This window comes from Anopheles arabiensis, chromosome 3, assembly GCF_016920715.1.
Source record: "Anopheles arabiensis isolate DONGOLA chromosome 3, AaraD3, whole genome shotgun sequence".
Classification (NCBI taxonomy): domain Eukaryota; kingdom Metazoa; phylum Arthropoda; class Insecta; order Diptera; family Culicidae; genus Anopheles; species Anopheles arabiensis.
Window position 1 is genome coordinate 7606154 of NC_053518.1, and position 20850 is coordinate 7627003.

Consider the following 20850-nt stretch of genomic DNA (forward strand, 5'->3'; position numbering starts at 1 on the left):
CTTGCCCAAAAAAGGTGAAAAAGATCAACGCAAACAAAGGTGGCGTGCAGTGCAGGGGTGAAAGAAACTTGAAACGAAGAAGACAAATAAATAGAGAGAGAAAAGGAGAGAGAGAAAAAACTCTTATCAACTGTATGACGCAGTGATGGGTTCGTCGCTTGCGGGCGCGTTGAAGTCCTTTGAATCGTCATCGATACACTTGAAAGGTTCAACACTTTGCGGCCAGGTTATGGGCCGAGTTTTGATTGATTTTGGAGGGGTGAAAAGGTTTGGTTTGTCCCGAAATTTACCCCCGAACTTATTGGTTTAGGTGAATGGCATTTGAATGGTGCGATTTATTTACGATTGTGTTTGATCGAGAATGGGGCAAATAGAAATATGTAAATACGACGGTGAATGTTGAATGAATGATATAGAATTTTTAGTGCAAAAGTGTTTTCTAATTGATTGTTTTCTTCTCTCTTTTCAGGTCTACATTGGCACTGTCCTTTCGATTTGATGCTGATAAATGCTCTATAAAGTCAGCATAAGTCTATAGGAAAACTCACAACAAATAAGCTAAATGCATTTTTATGCAGAAAAAACTATTAATTTGAAACTAAAATGATTTTTGATCGAAAAAAACACATGTGAATTCGGTTGTGTGATACAAAAAAAAAGGAATTGCTCTTTTTTTTCATACATAATGACTACCACCACGAACCGATCGATTACTCGAACCGGCCCGGCACGATCGTTGAAGCATATTTCTGGCTGGCATTCCAAAGCCGAAACAAAGGTGGTGTACTGCACAACAACACACGCAGAAAAAAGGATAAATCGTGCAAAAAGCGTACACTGCTGGCAAGGGAAGGTACTCCCTGGTGGAAAAGAAGTGGAGCCAGGAGGGAGGATGATATCAATTTCCATAAAAGTGGCCAGTGGGTATTTTGTCCGTATGGAGCGCACACGTTCCTATATAGCACTTTTTTTCGTTTCGTTGTTATCATATTGGTTTCGTGTGATTGTTTTTCGGTGCTTTTTTGATTTTTTCTGCTGGCGCTCACGTACACACAGGTGTCTAATGGACACCAGAAGTGCGATGGTGTGTGCCCGCACACGATGGGTTTCCCCTCATTACTCGCCGTGGCCCCCAGCACGCAATTATTATTGATCCACCACACACACCAGCTTTAGCTTAAAAGCTTTTGTGCCGGCCCGAAAAATTCATTTCTTGTGCGCGGTCAAAGGCCGGCCAAAGAGGTTGTGAAATCGGTCGTGGGGAATGGCGAAGCAAGCGCCGCGCTGTTTGGCTTTGGCGGTGGGAAGGCCCGGATATCGGTGCGACCAGCCAGCCAGCATTTATACCGGGGGTGCGAGCACACGCACACACACATACACCGATTACCGAACTAATTTTCCACCGATCGAGTGTGTTTTTCTGTGTGTGGAAATTTTCTTTCGACGTGTGTGTGGGTTTTTCCCCTAGTTTTTGAACTCCTCACTGGGTGCAAATAGGCGGTTGATTTGGAAAGTGCTCTCGATATGCCGTCGATATTGATACCACCGCCGGTGGGGTTGTGGGGTGGATGGTATGGTGTTTCACCGGCGGGTCGAACGAATTGTTTCCGGGGTAGTTGAGCTGTTTTTATCGCATTTTAATGGCGCATCTAATATTGTACAATCAAATTTTGACAGTTTGCTGGAAAATGGTTTCACACACACAGACACAGCCGAATCATACGAAACAGAAATTATTTTGTAAAAATAATAGAGAGGGGAAATACACACATATAATCGCATCTATAAAGGCTAATGTGCGCTAAATGTTTGCTGGTTGGATCGATCGTGAAGGAGTTAGTGATCATTTTCATTGATTTCGATCAAGTAAGGCTATGGATTAGAGCTTAATAAATATAAAATTGAATGAATGTACTTAAAACTAAGTGGAATACATGTGATTTCCTCGTTGTGATACTGATATGGTCAGTAGGAAATCACCTTTTGGTCCTTTATTTGATACATAATTTGAGCAACTGGTTGTAATATTATCTTCACTCAGTGTCACTGTTACCGTCATTTTCTTTTCCATTTACAGTCAAACTTTCCGTTTCTTTTGCAATAAGTTTATGGCTAACATTCCTTCATTTAATGCAAATGAGAAAAGGTCATTGGTAGTAGCATGAACAGAGATTTCTCCTCTCTGACGTGCTGTGTGCTTCTTGCTCTTGCTTTTTCACTTTACAAGATGAGGCTGAGCATTGTCATCGAAAAAGCCGGCGACCCGATTATCTCCCAACCATTCCCTCACCTCCCCCCCCATTTTAACGCATGTTGTTGCCTCCCTTACCCCTGACACCCACCCTGTTTTTCTCCACCAAGTCTTTGTGATGTTTTCTAATCTTTTGCTTTTCTATTGCATTTTTGTTTTCCAGTTCACCCCGCGCAAAACGCAAACGTCTATCGCAAGAAAACGCAACAACCGACGGTGCATCCCTATTGTTGTGAACTACTACTACTACTACTACTACCACTGCTTTTCCAAGTTTGCGGGTGATTTTCCCGAGCAAAATTTCCCGCCCTCCGCATAGTGTGAACCGCAGAAGTGCCAACCGGAGGAGAGCGCAGGGAAGAAATAGAAAAATAGATAACACCAAAATCAAGTGCGACTGCGACTGAACGGTGAAGGGGGTGGTAAGCTCTCCTCCCTGCGTGTCAGTGCGTGGAAGAAAAGAAGAAGAAGAGGAAGGTGTATAATCCGCTATTGCGAGATGCGAGTTTCTGTTGTTGTTTTCTGTGTTTTTTTTTTTGGGATTGGGAAAATTGCATAGAAAAACCAAGCAGCAGCTCAGTGAAAACACAACACAGCAGCCAGGTCAAAAGTGAAACACAACAACAGTGCACGATGATGATGAGCAGGTGAAGAAGATGATGATTGTGTTGATGATGATGATGATGGAAGCATAAGAAAGAGGCCGCCTTGTGTAGCGGGCGCAGGCAGGGGTGTTGTGTGTGTTTGAGTGTGATTGTGCGGGGGTGGTTTAATTTGAATTCAAAGTGGGAGGGAAAATTTTGGGCTGGGGTTTTTGGTGAAAAATTGTATCTTATTTTCTCTTTTTCTCATGTGCGTAAAAAAAAGGAAAAACACTCTCTGTTCGTGTGCGAGCGTGCGTGTGTGCGTGGATGGGCAGCTGATGGTGTCGAACGGAAAACGCATCCGCGCGTTGTTGTAGGTTGAGAGCATTACTACTACTACTACTACTGTTGAAACATGTAACACTACATGGCAATGTGTATGTGTGTGTAGTGTTTTTTAGTGTTTTAGTTTAATTGTTTCACAAATTTTTGGTGGCCGATGCCAACAGTGCACACTTTCCTGGTGCCTTTCGTCGTACAATCGCTGGTGAGTGAGTGAGTGTGTGCGTCTTGCGGGTGTGTGTGTGTGTGAGTGCGCTCAGTGGGGGATGTCTATTGGCGACAGCACAATGGAGCTGGCGACGACCACGACGGCACGATACGCCAGCAGCACTGGGGCTGGCGTCGGTGGGGCTAGTGTCGTACCACCAGCGCCTTCGTCCCCGTCCGGGCCGCCCGGTGAGAGTTCGGGCAGCAGCAGCAGCAGCAACAGCAACACGACGATCACCGCAGCAGCGCCCAACAACACTGTCAGCAATAATAACGGCAACGGGGCCGGTAACAATAGTGCGAACAATCTGAAGCGAGCCAGCATGCGGCTTATCGCGAATGCTGCGGCATCACCACCGTCTGCTGCACCGTCTTCCACGACCCCCAGCGGGGTGGCAGCGGCGGCACCTGCAGTCGGCACAACAGCAGCAGCAGCAGCGGCAGCAGCATCAACCACGGGCTCCACGGTAACAGCTACCGCGGTCATCGACACCGTCGCCTCAACCGTGTCCTACCACCGTCGGCCGTATCCGGATGCGGCGCTACAGGTATGTGCGCTTTTAACCGATAACACTGTTTGCTTTTAAGCGTGTGCGCGGAGAGAAGGGCGAAACGAGTTAACAAAACTCGAGGATCATGAAAAGCTCTAGCCGAGTGTGTTGTGTGCTTCCGTTTCCGGGCTCGTGCGGCCATATCCGATGATTGGGCTTTGAGAGTGATTTGTAAGCAACGGCGGCACACCTCAAGGGGAGGGTCTGAATCTTATGGGGCCAAACGGCGCCACACCACACACACCGGATGTGTCGGACAGTGATTAAGTGCGAAGCGATCGGATTTAAGGTTAGCGCTAATTTTAATGTGCATACAGAAATAGATCCTTTCGTTCGTTCGTTCGTTCGTTCGTACGCTGGTTGAGTCATACAGGTGTGAGATGTTATCGTGAAGGTGTGTCCTCGGATGTGGTGGATGGTCAATATTAAAACGATCTTTTTAAACTGATTTCATTGAGTCGTGAATTTAAATAAAAAATTATCTACGATCTTGTTTATGACATAAAATATTGCCAACTGAAAACAATCATTTGTAAGTAAGCATTGAAAACTAGAAAACATGTAAAAGTAGTTAAAAGTTAAAGTTAAAGAGAATAGTAATATAAACTAAGAACATAAACTGTTAAATATAACAAAAAAGTGAAAATATTAACAACAATTAATAAAGAATAAAACAATTAACGATTACAAAAAAAAAACAGAATGAATAAAAACAAGCTAAAAAGGCTAATACAAAAAAGCAAAAAAAAAGCAAATAAATAAATAACTAAAGGAACAAAACACTGAATTGGTAAAGAGAAATAAGCAAAATTTAAAAATGAAACCATAGAACTAGTAAATAGATCGAAAACAAACATTGGATTGACATGTACTTAAGAAGCAGGAAGTATTAATGAATTAATTGCTAACAGAACAAGATAACAACATCACAACTTCAACTCTTGGAAGTTTCGTTTCCTTCTGCTAAAAGCCCAACTGGAATCTCGCTCAATCTAAAGTAATCTCTACATCTTTTCTATTTGCTAACCTTGAACCAATCCCCCGGGTAAATTGTTCGCGCGGGATACACATCGGCAGATCTGGTTGGTGGTAGATAGGGCGTTTGCTAAACACCTACCCCCCATCCACATCCGATCGCAAATCCTTTCAAGAATGCAAATGTACAATGCAACACACGACAAGGTGTAAATTTAGCTCCAGCTAATCTTATCCCGATCGAACCGAGACCTCAAATCAGCGGCGGCTAGAGTGGGGATCGCGCGAGTGCTATTTTTAAGCTTGCCTGCGAGTTGCACTATGTGGAGTTGGCTCCCTCCCTAGAGATAGCAATCTAGATGGAAACATTGAAAGAACATTTGCGCGCAAAAAGCGGAGCGACGAAGCCGGGTTTTGAATGATCAGGAGATCTGTTGAAGGTTTGAACTTATCTCGGAAGATGGAATACTTCTCAACACACACACACACTCGTGGAATGCAGAGCGCGGGTATGGAAAGATCCCGGTTGGCAGGCTATTTTGTAGCAAAATGTAAGCAAAAGCACGGATAGGAAGCTATCCGTTTTGAAGGGTTCGCTAATGTCTTCGCAGATAAAGGCGGCGTGAGCCTTGTGTCGCGTGAAAAGTCTCTCTTTTAGGCACCGACTGCAGTGTCTCTCTCCCTGCGTTTGGAAAGCGACCCGGGGCAAACCGGTTCGATAATCCCGGAAGGATTTCGGCGTAGGCGTGTGTGTGATGCGGCACTGTCACGTCTTGCCAGGGAAGGGAAGGAAAGGAAGGGCTACCTTTGCGTAAAAGGATGCGATACGGAACGCGCGTTGACCTAATCGAGCAGCGCCGGGTTTTGCGGGTGAGCTTAAGTGAGCACCGAGCCCCCGACCGTCCGCGATAAGAACTCCGGGCGGGCGGCCGGGTGACTAAATGGCGAATCGTGCGGTTGCGCGCATAACGGGATCTCGGGATCGTTTTATGTCACCCGCTCTCGCCCTTGCTGGGGCTTATGTTGGTCCTACGAACGAACCGCTCCGAGTACTACCAACGATTGGAGTTAGTTGGTTTGTCGTGTAATCTCCTGGAAGCACTTAAACAATCGGTTTTCGCCAGCTCCTCCGGGACATGCGAGCAGGCAAAGAGAAGGTGGCCTCCCTGCACAGAAGCACAGAAAGCGGTTAATCGCGAGAAAGGTGTTGATGTGCACCTGGTCGTGGGGTGTGATTTATGGAGGTGATGAAACAGAGGGAGATCCATTAGCCGGAGACTCTATCTAAACGGGCGTTGCGGAGTTGAGTTCAATGATTTTAAATGTGTTTTCGATTAAAAATGGATTGTTTCGGTAAGCACTTCTTGAAGGAGGGGAGGTCTGGTGTCACTCATACTACACTCTGAGGTACACCATCTACATAGTTCTCAACTTCCTGGGACAACGATTTAAAGCTATGGTAACAAAATATTCCATCAGCCTTATCCGGAAGATCTTGCCCACGACTAGGCTTGTGCCCCGACGCTTGTGGACACACAAGATGGAATTGGATAGTGTATATTGATGTGTTGTTGATTTATTTCCGTACGAGAAAGATGACAAGATATGCTCTGGACAGACGACAGCGTTGAAGAAGACGAAAACGAACCACGAGCGAAAAAAAGCAAAACAAAACAAAAACAGGCTTTTGGGCTTCTTCGCGTCGTTTTCGATAAATCAATTCGAAGGCAAACCAGGCATACGATCCAGGGGAGATCATTGATCGTCGGGGTAGGAAAGCATACGTAGCATACAGGGACCAATGTGTGCAGTATGCAGATTAGTGTCACGAAGTACCGCGTTGAACTCCCAACCGGACAACACTTATCGGGGCAAGAATATGGGGTCTTACAAAATCCGTATCAGAATCAAGATAGTGTTGAGAAAGCTTGTGTGTGAGTCGACGCCCGTAGTCGACGGTGCATTGCCAATTCGTGAAGGCTGACTTCCCTTCCCAAAAAGCGCTTTCCTCTCCCTCGCTGGTGTCTGCGGGTGCCTCGGTTTAATCTAGCAATCAATTAGCATTAGATAGAGGGTTTGATATGTTTTTTCCCCCTCTCCTGTTGGCTACAGAAATCTAGTTGAATAAATTAGCTCGCTAGACAAACTTCCCCAGAATCGAAGTGAAAAAACAAGGACCCCTGAAACAAAATAGATGGCAAACAAAACTGAAGGCGACGGGAGCGCAGTCACAATGGCCCCGTGGATGACGGGAGATGAAATACATTAGGAAATGGAACGAAATGTGCTTCACAAGTGTGTGGTTCTTTTGGGTAGAGCTGTGTGTGAGAGAGAGTGGCGCGTCCCGCCCGCGACGAACCGGTTCAGTGTGCCGCTCCGCGCACATCCAGGTTGGATGTCAAGAATGTGGCAACGACAGCACACAAATACAGATTCAGTCAACCGACCAATCGACCAAGTTTAAGGGATTGCGAATTAGTTAGTTTTAGCTCTGATCGGGCGTTTTTGGACGAGCATACCGGTAAGGTTAATGAGTTCTTGCGAAGTTCTCGCGATCATCGACGCTGCTTGATCATCGCGCGTTGATCGTGTCGATTAAGGGTTGGGTTTTAGACATTTAAATAATTCGCTGGAACTCATTTAGGGCGGAGCAGGCTTGAGAGTTATGATGGTTATGAGACGATAAAAAGCTCAACACTTCCCCGTAAGTGGTTGCCTATCAGCAAAGGGACATCTTATGTTTTGTCTGAATTATCTAGTCAGAACAGAGGATGGAAGCGATGTGATACAAGAATGTTGCTTGTTTTTGGGCAGAATTATGTGAGAACGCCACCTCCATCTAAAAAGATCTGAATGTTTGTTTGGTTGATATAAATGCATGAAAGATGATCTCTGGTGATGTTCCTGCATAAATAAAACCCCTTTTTATTACACTCTTTCCGTATAATTACACTCATACTGTTGCATCATCACGATCTCATTACACTTGCACAACCACCAAAGAGTATCATCCTCAAGGTCGTATATATCCTCTGCCATCTCTGCCTCTCATTTCATTCTATTCTTTCCCTGAGCATAATTTAAGCGTCTTCATCGACGGCAAAAAAAAAGCGTTGCCCCGTGCCTTTTCATAAATAATAGCAGCGCGCCCCGCATAAGAATAATAAATCAGAGCAATGAAGAGTCACAACGTCATCATGATCGTGAGATATCGCCATCAAAGGCACGCTGGACAGGCTCTGGACGCTGTTCAATCATCGTTCGCTGTATTTGCCGCTGTATTTTTCGCAACAATGTAATGGAAGGAAGCGGACGCTTTTGGCGGGCAGTTTTTTTTTGCACGTATGTGTGTGTCTTTTCGTTCTCCGATTGCTTCATTCCAAGATGTGGCAAGATTTGGTTTTCACAAATCAGGTCCGTTGTTTCTTGTTGGAAGAAGGTTCTCGCGTTTCCAGTCTAGCCATAGTTTGCTTCCTAAATTCTACACTTGTAGCCCGTTATTCTAGTCATCATCATAATCATGTTTAGCAAACACATTTTTTACTGTCGCTACCATAAATCGAAAAGCACGCGAAAGTGATCAGGCAAACGAAAACAAGTTCACGGCTCTGCACGGCAAAAAGGCGCACACTCGCACACACACACACTGACGCTAACTCTCGGACGCCGTTTTTGGTGGCAAAACTCGGTGCGGCTGAAACTGCGGGAGATGTGAGAAACCCGGTCCGTCGCGGGCTAAAATCGTTCTCCTTTTTCGCAATTTCGTTACCACACCAACCTGCCATGCCCATTCTACTGCTTCTTGATCCCCCATTTCCACCCTTTTTGCAGTAGAGCATTTTTCCTTGGACTTGAAAGCAAAAACTCGAATCTTCCCCTTTGCGCAAGCAGTCGGGAGAGCTTGTTGGAACGTCGGAAACGGGGATAATAATTCGTGCAGCGAGCGCGCGCGCACACACAGAACTTTGCAAGCGGTTGGGGAAGCGAGTGTTGTTTTTTTTTTCGCCAACCGAGCGAGAGCGACCGATCGCTCCGAATGGCGAATGTTGCACGAGTCATTGAACTCCTGCTGCTGTTGCTGCTGCTGCTGCTGCTGCTACGGCCTCCTGTCTACACCTTATTCTACCGTCATCCTGTGTGTGTGTGTGTTCCGCTTCTTGCTTCCCAGACGCCCAGTGGGGTTCGTCGCCGCTCTCCTGGTTGAAGTCTTTTGCTTGCAGAAGTTCGCTTGAGCGATTTCGGAAAACGCAGGAAGCAGGAGACTCTTTATTAAACTGCTAGTTGTTGTTTTGTTCTTCGAAAGAACTAAATGAAGACTTGACTTGGGGAGGGAGCGAATTAAATCCTTATTAAAGTCTGCCTGCCTCTTATCCTTTGCACCGAAGCAAACCCCCGAAACCTTTCAGAAAAAAAGCTAGAAATTCCCACTAATTGCCAGCCTAATTCCTGGCGCAACCGTTTCTCACGGCTCAATCCTTTCAATTTCCAACGGACACAGGGCAACAACGAGCCACTGTTTCACGCCGCTCAATCCGGCATCCGTGGAGGAAATGTGCGAGTAAAACTTTATTATCAAAATTAGAAGCAAGCAACACTGAACCTTTCGACCGAATCAGAGTAGAAACTCCACCAAGACAACGGCCGGTTTGAAGTCTATGTGTGTGTGTGTGTGTTTGAATTTTGTCTCTTCCCGTGCTGCAGAGAATTGTGCTGCCTCACGGTTGATTCTAATGGAACTGTGCTGCGGGAACTGCATCCTCCGTGCAGGAGAACCTCTTTTTCGGCATGACGGAGCAAAATTCTTTCCCAACCCGGTTGTGAAGGTGGACGAAGGGTCTGCTCTAGGTTTGGGAATGCAGACGTAGCAAGATGCCTCTCGAAAAGAATACTGATCCGCAGGTTGCTTCGTGTGTGTAGGTTTTCTATTTATTTTTGATTCCTCTCTGTGCGATTGGATACTACGATAGCGTTTTTTCTTCACACTTCTGTCCTGTCCCAAACCTGAAGGCTGTCTTCTCTCTATCTATCAACGCGCACATCTGTGGCGTTTGAGTACGAGAGGTATGATGAAGTGTGTTCCCTTTTGATTGCGTAAAAGTTCCTTTCGATGCGGTTAACATAAATCCAACCGATGCGAGAAGGATCGCTGTAGATCGCGAACAGCGTGATAGTGTGCTCCGGAGGAAATTCATTTCGGAATAGAATTAATTCAACCGATCATGTTTGAAGAAGGGTTGTGTTTTTTTTTATGTTCACATTAAGGTTCTAGCCAAGTTGATCGGCGAGCGGTTTTGGTTTACGCGGACGATGCCTTTTCGATACGGATCGGGCACCTTATCCGATCCGGCTTTTGTGAGCAGAACAGGATGAATCTATTAAACTCTTCTTCCCCCTTTGAGCCCTACGTTCCTTCCGGTTGACGCTATCTGCGATCTTTCCCGCCAGTTCGCAGTTGCTGAAATGAAGCTTCGAAAACATGCCCAGCGCGGGTTCGTTTTGCAAAGGTAAGAAAAGAGAAATAAAAAAACCTTGACCGTGAGTCTCACGCGAGGGGTGGGGTGCTGCATCTTGGTTGTGTGGATGTGGGGACGTGGATGAATCGATCACGCTTCACTGATTGCACTGCAGCAGCCTCTAAACCACCCCGAAGGGGTTAAACAGAAACATGGTAGAAATGGTAAATGAAGTGATTAACAACGGCCGCAACCGCCAGGCGCGCTTATCGCAAGCCCCGGCTACGACGTGGCTCACTCGCTTCAGCTCAGACGCTCACCCTCGGAAGAGGTGTGGTCAGGCCGCCGTGTGGAGGATCAGATTCTGCCATCAGAGTGGACGCGGGCACGTGTGGTGTGTTGCACGGGAGAGTGTTGCAGACAATCGCACCTGTACGATCGGCCGGGATGCAGAATGTGTGCAGCGGCCCGTGGAGATGAAGGCATATTGAAGCAGACAGGCCGCAGGTTCTTTCGTGAGATCTTCTATTCTCTGGCAGCGCTGCAGCTCTTCCTATCGATCGGGAGGGCTATTCGTGGCAGTGCGATCTAATTCCCCCTTTTGCGTGCTCCCCGCTTGTTAGAGATTGAAGCACTATTACTGACGCGATGTGAAGTCGCGCGGACCCAGAACACATGTCTGTTCCATCATCTTTCTAAAGCCAAAGCCCTTAAAGAAGCCCGTTTTACTGCCACCTGCCATGATGATCCTTTTGCTGTTGCTGCTGCTGCTGCCTTCGGGTTTTGAAGGGTTGACCTTTATCTTAATCTCATTTGCATATCGGCTGGATTTCATCTCTATTTTCCCGGCCGACCATTACGAGGCATACCCACTCTGGGCAAAGATGCCGTGGCTTTGGGGCCGTTCCGTCCACGCGGCCCTTGTTGATCTTCTCAGATGATAGGCGCGGATTGCCCGGACCGTTTCGTTCGTTCGGGGGTCGGAGGATGGGGTCTAACTTTTGCATCGATAAAACGGTTCCACGATGCTGGAATGATGTGCGAGGGGAACTAATGAGAAATAGAAAGAACTTCGTGGTTCTTTCTATCTCCACCGCAGAGTCTACCGCTTCTGGGGTGGCTTTCGTCGTGCAATGGCACCTCCCGCTTTGTATATCGATTCATCACTCGTTCGTGTGTATGCTCTCTTTCTCCAACTCCTACCAAACAAAAAAAAACGGGAACTCTTGGAGTTGGAGTTGGAGTTTGCGAAATCGTTGCTCTGCTTCTTCTGTTATCAGATTTGGACCAGGCGGACATGGTGTGTCGTATTTTTTGTTAGTTCGCTTGTGACCATCGTCGCGTACAGACGTGTTCTTGTATCGTGCGACCAAGTGAATAGCAAACGAAAAGCGTGCCATGACGAAGGCGAAGAAGAAGAAGAGAGAAGATACCAGCCCAACCGTCTCCGATGAAGGCGTTAATTCGGCGAAACACGCGCCGGACAAACGCGCTAAAATTGATGGTGAAAACACTGAAGAAGAAAATGAAGTGGAAGATAACGATGGTTTCGTCTGTGTGGAGCGTAGAAAGGGACGGACTGTCTCCCCACCACCTTCAACTGCTCCATCACCAGCAGCAGGCCCACACAAGCTGTCTCAGCGGCTACCACCCATCGTAGTGAGCAACCCACGTTTCCAAGAGTTGCAAAAAATGCTTGCCCACATCGCAAAGGTTGAGTACCAAATTGTTGGTGTTGGCACAAAAGTTTGGACACGAAATGAGGAAGACTACAAGGCCATTCTCACGTTCCTGCAAACTGCCGATTGTGAGTTTTATACTCATGATCTGCCCCGAGATCGTCCGTTCAAAGTGGTAGTGCGAGGGCTCCCCCTTTCCGACGAGAAAGACATTCGAGATGCCCTGGAAGCTGAAAAGCTCCAAGTAGATGCAGTCTACCGCATCAAACGGCGTCATGAGGGAAACGGAGATAGTGGAAGCTGTCTATACCTCGTACATCTCAAGAAGGGTACCATAACGCTGGCTGCCCTAAAAGAAATTCGTGCCCTCCTATCTATCCGTGTCCATTGGGAGGCATTCCGAGGTGGACGACGAGGTGTGACCCAATGTTTACGGTGCATGGGCTTTGGCCACGGCTCGCGGCACTGCGGCATGCGTCAACGTTGCTTAAACTGCGCACAAAACCACAACGTCGCGGATTGCACTGTGGTCCCCCCGACAGTACCGAAATGTGCTAATTGTGATGGAAATCACAAAGCAAATGATCCGGAGTGCCCTCAAAGGGCGCGTTTCCAAACGATCCGGCAACAGGCGACGCAACGTCGTCCTAAAACATCAGCGCACGGAAGGAACATGGTGCCCCCACCACCACTATCTTCCTACCCGCCCATCGGACGAAATGGTTCGAATGCCGCCTCAGCCGCTCTAGCAGCACCCGCTGCCGGTGTACGTGCTCCTGTTCGCGACAAGACTCCAGCAATCGTTCCCAGAATTCCTCCGGGTTTTCAATATTCGACAGCGCTTAGAATGGCAGGAACGGACCAAACTGCCTCTCAGCCAAATGTATCGTCCGAGGAAACAGCACTATATGATGCTGCAACTCTTATGCAGATTTTCTCCACGATGGTGGAACGGCTTAATAGCTGTCGCTCCCGTCGAGAACAAGTCGCCGTTATCGGAGAGCTCATAATTCGCTATGGATGCTAAACTCCGAATAGCAACATGGAATGCCTGTTCGGTGAAAGCTAAGAAAATCCCGTTATTGGATTTTCTTCAACGACGGGCTATCGACGTTATAATGATATCTGAAACATTCCTCCGCCCCGAGGACAATCTTTCTTTCGCCAACTATCATCTAATTCGATTGGATCGTACAACTGGACACCCTGGGAGAGGAGGAGGAGTGGCCATCATCATTCGCCGTGGGATCATATTCCGGCAATTGCCGCATTACCGGACGGGTATCATTGAGGCGATCGGCATAGAACTACAAACATCGAGTGGCGGCATTATCCTTGTTGCGGCGTACTGTCCGGTACAGTGCAACCGCAGAAATGGACTTGCAGCTGCATTCAAAAGAGATCTCATCACCATCACGAGATCTAGATCGAGATTCATTGTTGGAGGCGACTTAAATGCACGTCACCCGGCGTGGAACAACAACAGAAGAAACATGAATGGTGTGGCTCTCTTCGAGCATGCGCAAGAAGGGCACTACGCTGTTCATTTCCCTGATACGCCAACGTTTCCGAGGAGCGGGTCTACTATTGATTTTTTCCTGTCAAACGTTGATCTTGACAAACCGACAACTCTAGATGAGTTAATCTCAGACCATTTTCCGATTGTGACAGAGGTTGTTTGCTCCATATCTAAAGCTCCTCTCGTCTTTCGGAAAAATTACCACAACGTTGAATGGGTGCGATTTGGTAGGCTAGTTGATAACGACGTTACGGACACAAACGTCCGTACTGTGGAAGACATAGACAGGGCAATTAATGAATTTGACCGTGCCATTAAAAAAAGCAGAAGCAGCTTGCGTTAGAGAATATCCTGTACGAGGTGAGTACATTGAGCTAGATCCCCATACACGTGCGCTTATCGTGGAACGTAATCGACTTAGGCGCCAGTATCATAACACTGGAAATGTGACCTGTAAAAGTTTAGCTGCGGCTATTGCAAGGCAAATATCCGCTCGTCTGGAAGTGATTCGAAATGAAAATTTCGGACACTCTATGGCAAGAATGGACACAAGGGCCCCGGCATTCTGGAAAGTGACCAAGGTCTTGAGGAAACGGCCTAAGCCTATCCCTCCCTTAGTCAATACTGTTGACAACCTAATGGCGGTTACACCTGAAGCCAAATCGAATGCACTTGCAAAGCAATTTGCCAGTGCGCACACGCTAGGCGCAAATATGCCTAGCCCACATGAGGCAGAAGTAGCAGCTAGCTTATCCCTAGTCGATGAGGCGCAGTCCACGGTACCCCCAGAAGGTAGAGTAACAACTGGGCGGATCAGGACAGCGCTGAGGCGGCTGAAGAACATGAAGGCTCCGGGGTTCGATGGGGTCCTTAACATCCTACTAAAGCACCTCCAAGAGAGGGCCATTTGTTTGATAAGCAATATCTTTCACAGGTGTCTTGAGTTGGGCTACTTTCCTGATGCATGGAAGTGCGCAAGAGTAGTGCCCATTCTCAAACCCGGTAAAGACCCCACGAATCCCGGAAGCTATCGCCCAATCAGTCTCCTTTCCTCGCTAGGAAAGTTGTTTGAAAGAGTGATTCTTGAGTCCCTTCAGGAAACTGTGGAGACACTTGATCTTATCCCTGAGGAGCAATTTGGCTTCCGTCCCGGACACTCTACTACTCACCAGCTATTTAGGTTAAAACAACTTTTCGAAAAGAACAAGAGAGAGGCCAGGTCCACGGTAGTCGCAATGTTAGATGTCGAAAAGGCATTTGACAATGTCTGGCATGGTGGACTTATACACAAACTTGTCACGTTTGGCATTCCAATGTACCTTACAAAGATAATTTCAAACTATCTACAACAAAGGACGTTCAGGGTAGCTCTGGGTACGACGCTCTCAGACGTACACTTACTTCCGGCCGGGGTGCCACAGGGTAGTCTGCTGGGTCCACTATTGTACATCCTGTACACTGCGGATATTCCGGCACTACCTTGTGATGGAAAAATTTTCTTATTCGCAGATGACACTGCCATTGCGGTGAAGGGTAGATCTCTGACAGAGGTGAGTCGTCGTGCTCAGCGCTGCCTTGATACTTATATACAATATGCTTCAAGCTGGAAAACCCGTGTCAACGTGGCCAAGAGTCAGGTCATGATTGTCCCACATCGACGCAAACGGTCTTTGATCCCAACTATGCACAGCAGGGTTGAGGTTAACGGCGTTATGGTCGAATGGACTAACAAGGTAAAATATTTGGGCCTCACGTTGGATAGTAAGATGCTTTCCCACGGACAGGTTGAGAGTATCTTACGACAGGGTCAAACTCTCTTAATGAGTTTATACCCACTGATATCGCGCAGGTCCAGACTTTCCTTTATGAATAAACTAGCTGTCTTTAAACAAATCATTCAACCAGCGGTACTCTATGGTTGCCAGGTTTGGGGAACATGTGCCAGGGTACATCGCCAAAAAATACAGGTAATGCTGAACAAAATGCTAAGAATGATAGCAAATTGCGATCGATACACTAGGAATTCAGATCTTTATGACATATGCGAAGTAACTCCACTCGATAGCTACATACAACAGCAAACGACAAAACTAATTGAAAAATGCAGAGATTCTACACACAGGGCAGTACGTGAAATCGCCTCTATTTGAATTTTTCTTTTAGGTTTAGGGTAGATTAGGTTAAGATAGGATAATTAGGTTAAGGTAAAACTCTCAGTTCTATTAATAGAACAAGTTTCTACAGTGTATCAAAATACAGCAAGAAAGTGAAGCCCCAAAATAGGATGAATAAGAAAAATACCCTGTAAAGCATACGTGCTGCATCTTGTAAAACTTGGAAAATCAACTGTAAAGGAAATCAAAGTACAAATATACGTTTAACTAACTATTTTTTGTTGTTGTTTCCCCTTCTGCAAGATGTAAGATTGACGGGCTTGACGGAAGGGCAGGTCAGGTTTATGTTTTTTTTTGTGCTGGCAGTGTGGAGTGGTTCAGCTTGTGCGTCTGGCAGTGTGGTACCAAATGGCACGTTAAGAGAGGACACGCTACGCAGAAGGCGACAACGGACAGGCGAAGGTGGCAGTTGCCGTTTTTTTTGGTCGAGGCTTTTGAGGAGATTGGTTTCGGAGTTTCCTTTCGTGGTGACCTCTGAGCTCCAACCCAGTGTCTAGGCCCCGACACGTTGCACGCATTCCCTATCATTAGGGAAAGAACACGGACGACCATGGGGCCTCTAACTGTAGATCGAACTTATTGTTGGTTTTTGGCTGGGCTGGGCATTGTTTTCGGGACCCACTTTTATTTCGCTGGAGTTTCGTTGAGGTCGTCGCCGTTGGAGCAGTTGGAGTGGATGGTGGGAGAGTCCGCAGAGCAAGTATAATATTATCTTGGTAGGTTTCTTAACGCGTTGGGTGGAGTTTCTACACCGAATATGACTTCCTTCCGTTTGGTTTAATGGTTCGGTTTTTGTGGTGGATGAAGTAATAGCACTGAAAGTGTGTATTAAACTGTTCTATCATCCAACGCTCCCCCTCCAACTTAACATCCAAATAACATAATCTTCTCCTCGGGTACAGTATGTTTCTATAAAACGCTGTGTCTATCAAACTCATCCCCATCAGACGAACTAAAACTAGCCACATCCGATAGTGTTTCAATGCACCAAAAGGTTGATCTCCCAGGCGCCATATCTCCCATACCGCCTGGCACCGGATGTGTCGGAGTGAATTACGTTTTAATCCAATTATTTCGTTAGGCTATTGGGTCTTTTCGGGGGTTGCTTGGGCTGTTTCTCGCCGAACGCTCGAAGCGCTTCAAAATTCCAACCGGAAGCCGCGCTGATGCAAGTTGTTGCGCAAAATAGGTTAGCAGGAAATGTTTGATTTCCTTCCAGCGGGGGCTGATTGCTCAATCCGGATAGTAGATACAGATCACATCGGGTGTGGCGTTGGTGGAGATATTATCACTAGATTTGGAGAGTGGAGAAGGTGAGATACGAATCAATTTGATTTGAATTGTTTCAACTCAATGAGCCGAGCAGATGTAATTTGTCTAGTGAATGTGAGGTTTCGATGTAGGACAGGAGTATCAATGGCGTCTGTATAATGAGACGTAATCAGTGGAGCAGTGAGGAATTATCATGAACTCTTATTGAGTTCAAAAATAGCTCTCCTCTTCTGTTTCACCTCAAAATATTTTGTATTAGGCCGTAAATGATATTGCATTCTAGCTAACTTTCCTACTTTCTACAAATAACTTGGGTCACGACTAAGAAATCAACCCGCGAGAGAAACCCCGTACTCCAAAACAACCGCTTTAGGGCGGTGTGCCTAAGATCAAGCTCGTCGGGACGGAAGAGGTCACTCGCCGTCGCCGGGAATGGGGACGCACAAGAAGAAGGAGAAGAAGAATAGGCACAGATTTGTTCTTCCTACTCGGCTCCGGGGCCGCCGTGTGTGTGCGCCATTGTCTAGTTCTGCAAACATTGCTACAAGCTATCATAAATATGTGTATAGATGTGTGTGAGAGAGGTATCCAGCGACAGCGGTCCATTGAAAGCGTGGACCTCCGCGATTGAAGGTTCCTGTCAAACGGGCACGCGGTGGACGAAGGTGGCTAGGCTCCGCCATAGCCAGCCAGTTGTAACGCTGGCATGTTGGTTCGGATGAATAGCTACAACATCAAAGATCAATATTTTATGTTGCCCACAAGAAGCGAACGGAACGATAGCTCTTCCCACCTTCCTGCGCTTCTACTGCGGTTCGCTCGCTCTCTCTCTTTCTCCGGTGGGCAACACGAATAAGATACAGCGAGAAGACTGTCTCCCCTTGTCCAGGGTCCACGACGACGGTGCGAATGTTGTGGAACAGTAATGGCAACAATAATTCGCAGCGCGTCGCGTCTGGGTTTCGTTGTGCGCGCGCGGAGCTTGGGGTGCTTTGGGGCGAAGCGTGCGGGGAAACGCCGGTGACGTTGGACACGATGCTAGTTGTCGTCCTCAACGCCCGTTTTGCAATGTCCGTTCTTGTTGGTTTGGAGATCGAAGCAGGCAACAAAGAAAGGCGACCCCGGTCCAGCGTTCGTCTCTCGTGCTGGATGCTTGTTAGCGCGGGCTCTGCTCCGCCGCGTCTTAGCACTGTTGTGTCCCTCTGTCTGTCCCCTGTCTTGGCACCCTGTCCACACGCGGGGCCAGAGCTGCTGCCGGGCTCTTGTTCAGCTGTCCAGTTAGGTTAGTTTATGTAGCGGTGACACTGCTAGAAGATCATGTCGGTTCTATGGGTCTGCTCATCTGCTGCTCGATAGGCTGCTCACAATTATCTACACTTTCGCAGATAGGCCCGGGGGTACGTACCAGCGCGACACCCAGACGCGCAAGGCGACAAAGCCGTTCGTTTTTTTTTTTGCAGTATCGGGAATTGATAAACGATTTCAATGAGACATTAGATGAAGTGCAGTTATTTGCTCGGCGATGCATCGGGTGAAGAATGTACTGCCTGCGCCGTGTTGCTGTAGAACTTGCAAGCCCTCTGGAGCTAGAATAATGTTGGACGGGCGTGCGCAATGTTTGTGATGAGCGCGAGCATGCCAAGAATGTCGAAGACACACACACACTGGTGGTGCCAGTTGGTGGAGGTCAGGTCAGTGACACTCGTGGCACTTGTCTCTTGCTTCGCCACTTCTCCAAAGATCACCTCTCGCGGCGGCAAGGGTCAGTTTCAAACGGCTACAACCGTCGGGGTGCAAGAATTCCCCCGACGGACCCCGAGTGCCTTACAAAGTGTGCTCACAAAACTATGCGGGATGATAAAGTGTTTCTGTTTCGGTGCGTCGTGTGCGAATCCCCGCTATTCCGTTGTGCGACGGGGGGATATATTCCAACGGGACATAAACAACCTTTTCCTTCTCTTGAAGGGAGGGAGTTGGTTCGTTCGAGCTCAGATGATGTCTGTGTGTGTGTGACTGTGTCTGAAGTGTCCAGTATCGCAAGATAAATGAAGCTCTCGGACAAGCTACCCAAAGTCCACCTCGGTCCCGGATCTTGATGGCTTTTGGAGTTCAATTGTTTCGCGCGATGGACTTACCGGGACCACCTCCGAGCAGCGTTGACGTCTAGCGAGATTTGAAAGACTTTGAAACAATAAAGAACAGAAACTGTTCTGCGTGGGTTTCTGCGGAAGGAACAACTCCCGGTAGAACAACTCTCCAACAAAGACGATCAAGACGGGTCCGGCAGCACGGATCCATTGAAACGAAACTTGGCGCAAAAGAATGGCTCTTTGCCGCGCCACTCTGAGGTAGCTGCCTTAATCCTTAAGCAGCTTTCCGTTTTTTTGCCATTTTGTTTGTTTTGCTTATCTTTGCTTCCCTGTGCTTTGTGCAGGATCTCCAAGGAGCTTTTTTGGTGTGTGTGTGTGTGACTGTTGTTTATGCGTTAGCTCCCGTTGCTTTGTGATACGGGTTGCAATTTGTTTAGATTACGCCCCGCTGCGCTGGTGGTGTGCAGCTAAGAAGGAAATGTCAGAACGATTTTGCCCGTGCCCAAATCCGCAGCCGAGAGACGACATATCCTGCTGTGCAATGTGCCGAGGGAAGGGGAAAGAATAACAGTTAAACTGTCACCGTTAACCAGCATCAGCTGCAGTTTTTAACCCATTTTGTACTGTGTGTATGTGTATACATATATTCTCGAAATTCTCCTCCTACACCCGCCGGAACGCGACCGTAACCGGCGACACCGACCTTTCGTATATGGAGCACGCGGCACAGCAGTTGGTACGCACCGACACCAAAAGCTTGGCCACAACCCTTTATAAACAAGGCTCTTAAGGTGCTCCAGTTTGACAGTGAATTACATCACTTTGGCTTCGGTTCGGTTTGGTGGAATTTATCTGTTTGTTATTGCACGCGTGAGTGCAATGACTTCTTCTCGCGGCGTGCGGATCTGCGTGTGCGCCCGCGCCTGGCTGCGTTAAGCGCTGGTTAAGCGGGCACAGCAGATCATCAGCACGGAAGCACCGGGCATAATAGTGGAAACAGGTTTGAAGGAATGTGAGCCTTATGGTGGCAGTGTTTTTTTTTATTAATGGAATATGATGCAGCCACAGCACCGTCACAAAGTAAATATTCTCTTTATCAACAAAGGCTCATTTTCGGTCGCAGGGGCTGTTTTGTTTCTTCCTTCCAGCTCCAATAAGGTATCATATTTTACTCAAGTGTGTGTATGTTTTTTTTCGTTTACTAACGTCCACATGAGGTAAATTAAGTCGTACATCGGGTGGGAATTTTTGTTTTTGCTTAACCCCAATACAGCGCCTTTTTGTTTGCAACAACCACCACCCCACAGCGCGTCGATGAAGTCGGCTTCTTCGGAGGTTCAGCTGGCAGGGCCCAGCAGCGTATGGCACGCTGGAATTGGATACTTTGAAGGTACGCGGGTGAAGTGTATGGCGTGTACCCCACACGACGCACTTGATGATCAGTTGATCGTGGGGCCGTCGTTTTTTGTTGCTGCTGTTTCGGTATGGTTTTGTGTCGCAAAACCATTTTTTTTTACTATCGTTTACTTCCCCCTGGGGGGCAACCCTTCTCCACACGACGACACACATTGGAAAAGGAATTTGCAAAGCGTACGGAAAACGCTTATTTCTTGGACGGCCCGGACTGCTCCACTTTTGTGTCTCCGCTCGCTGTCATCGTTTCTTTTTTGACCTTCGATGTTTGGGACAGCTGTGGCATGATTGGTGGTGGTTCGGTTTGCCGTGTAAACCGTAAAAGGAAGTTGTGGAACAC

The 20850-nt window shown here is 47.4% G+C and overlaps 1 protein-coding gene across 5 annotated transcripts in view; it reads left to right on the top strand.

Annotated features, from left to right (window-relative positions):
* Window positions 1-20850, top strand: part of LOC120900681 (protein Shroom) — a 186504-nt gene that overhangs the window by 7307 nt on the left and 158347 nt on the right. For all 5 annotated transcript variants that reach the window (XM_040308004.1, XM_040308008.1, XM_040308009.1 and 2 more), the window contains exon 2: window positions 3119-3932. In XM_040308004.1, coding sequence (XP_040163938.1) covers window positions 3444-3932 — 489 coding nt within the window. In that variant the 5' untranslated portion in view covers window positions 3119-3443. The remainder of the gene's footprint in view (window positions 1-3118; window positions 3933-20850) is intronic.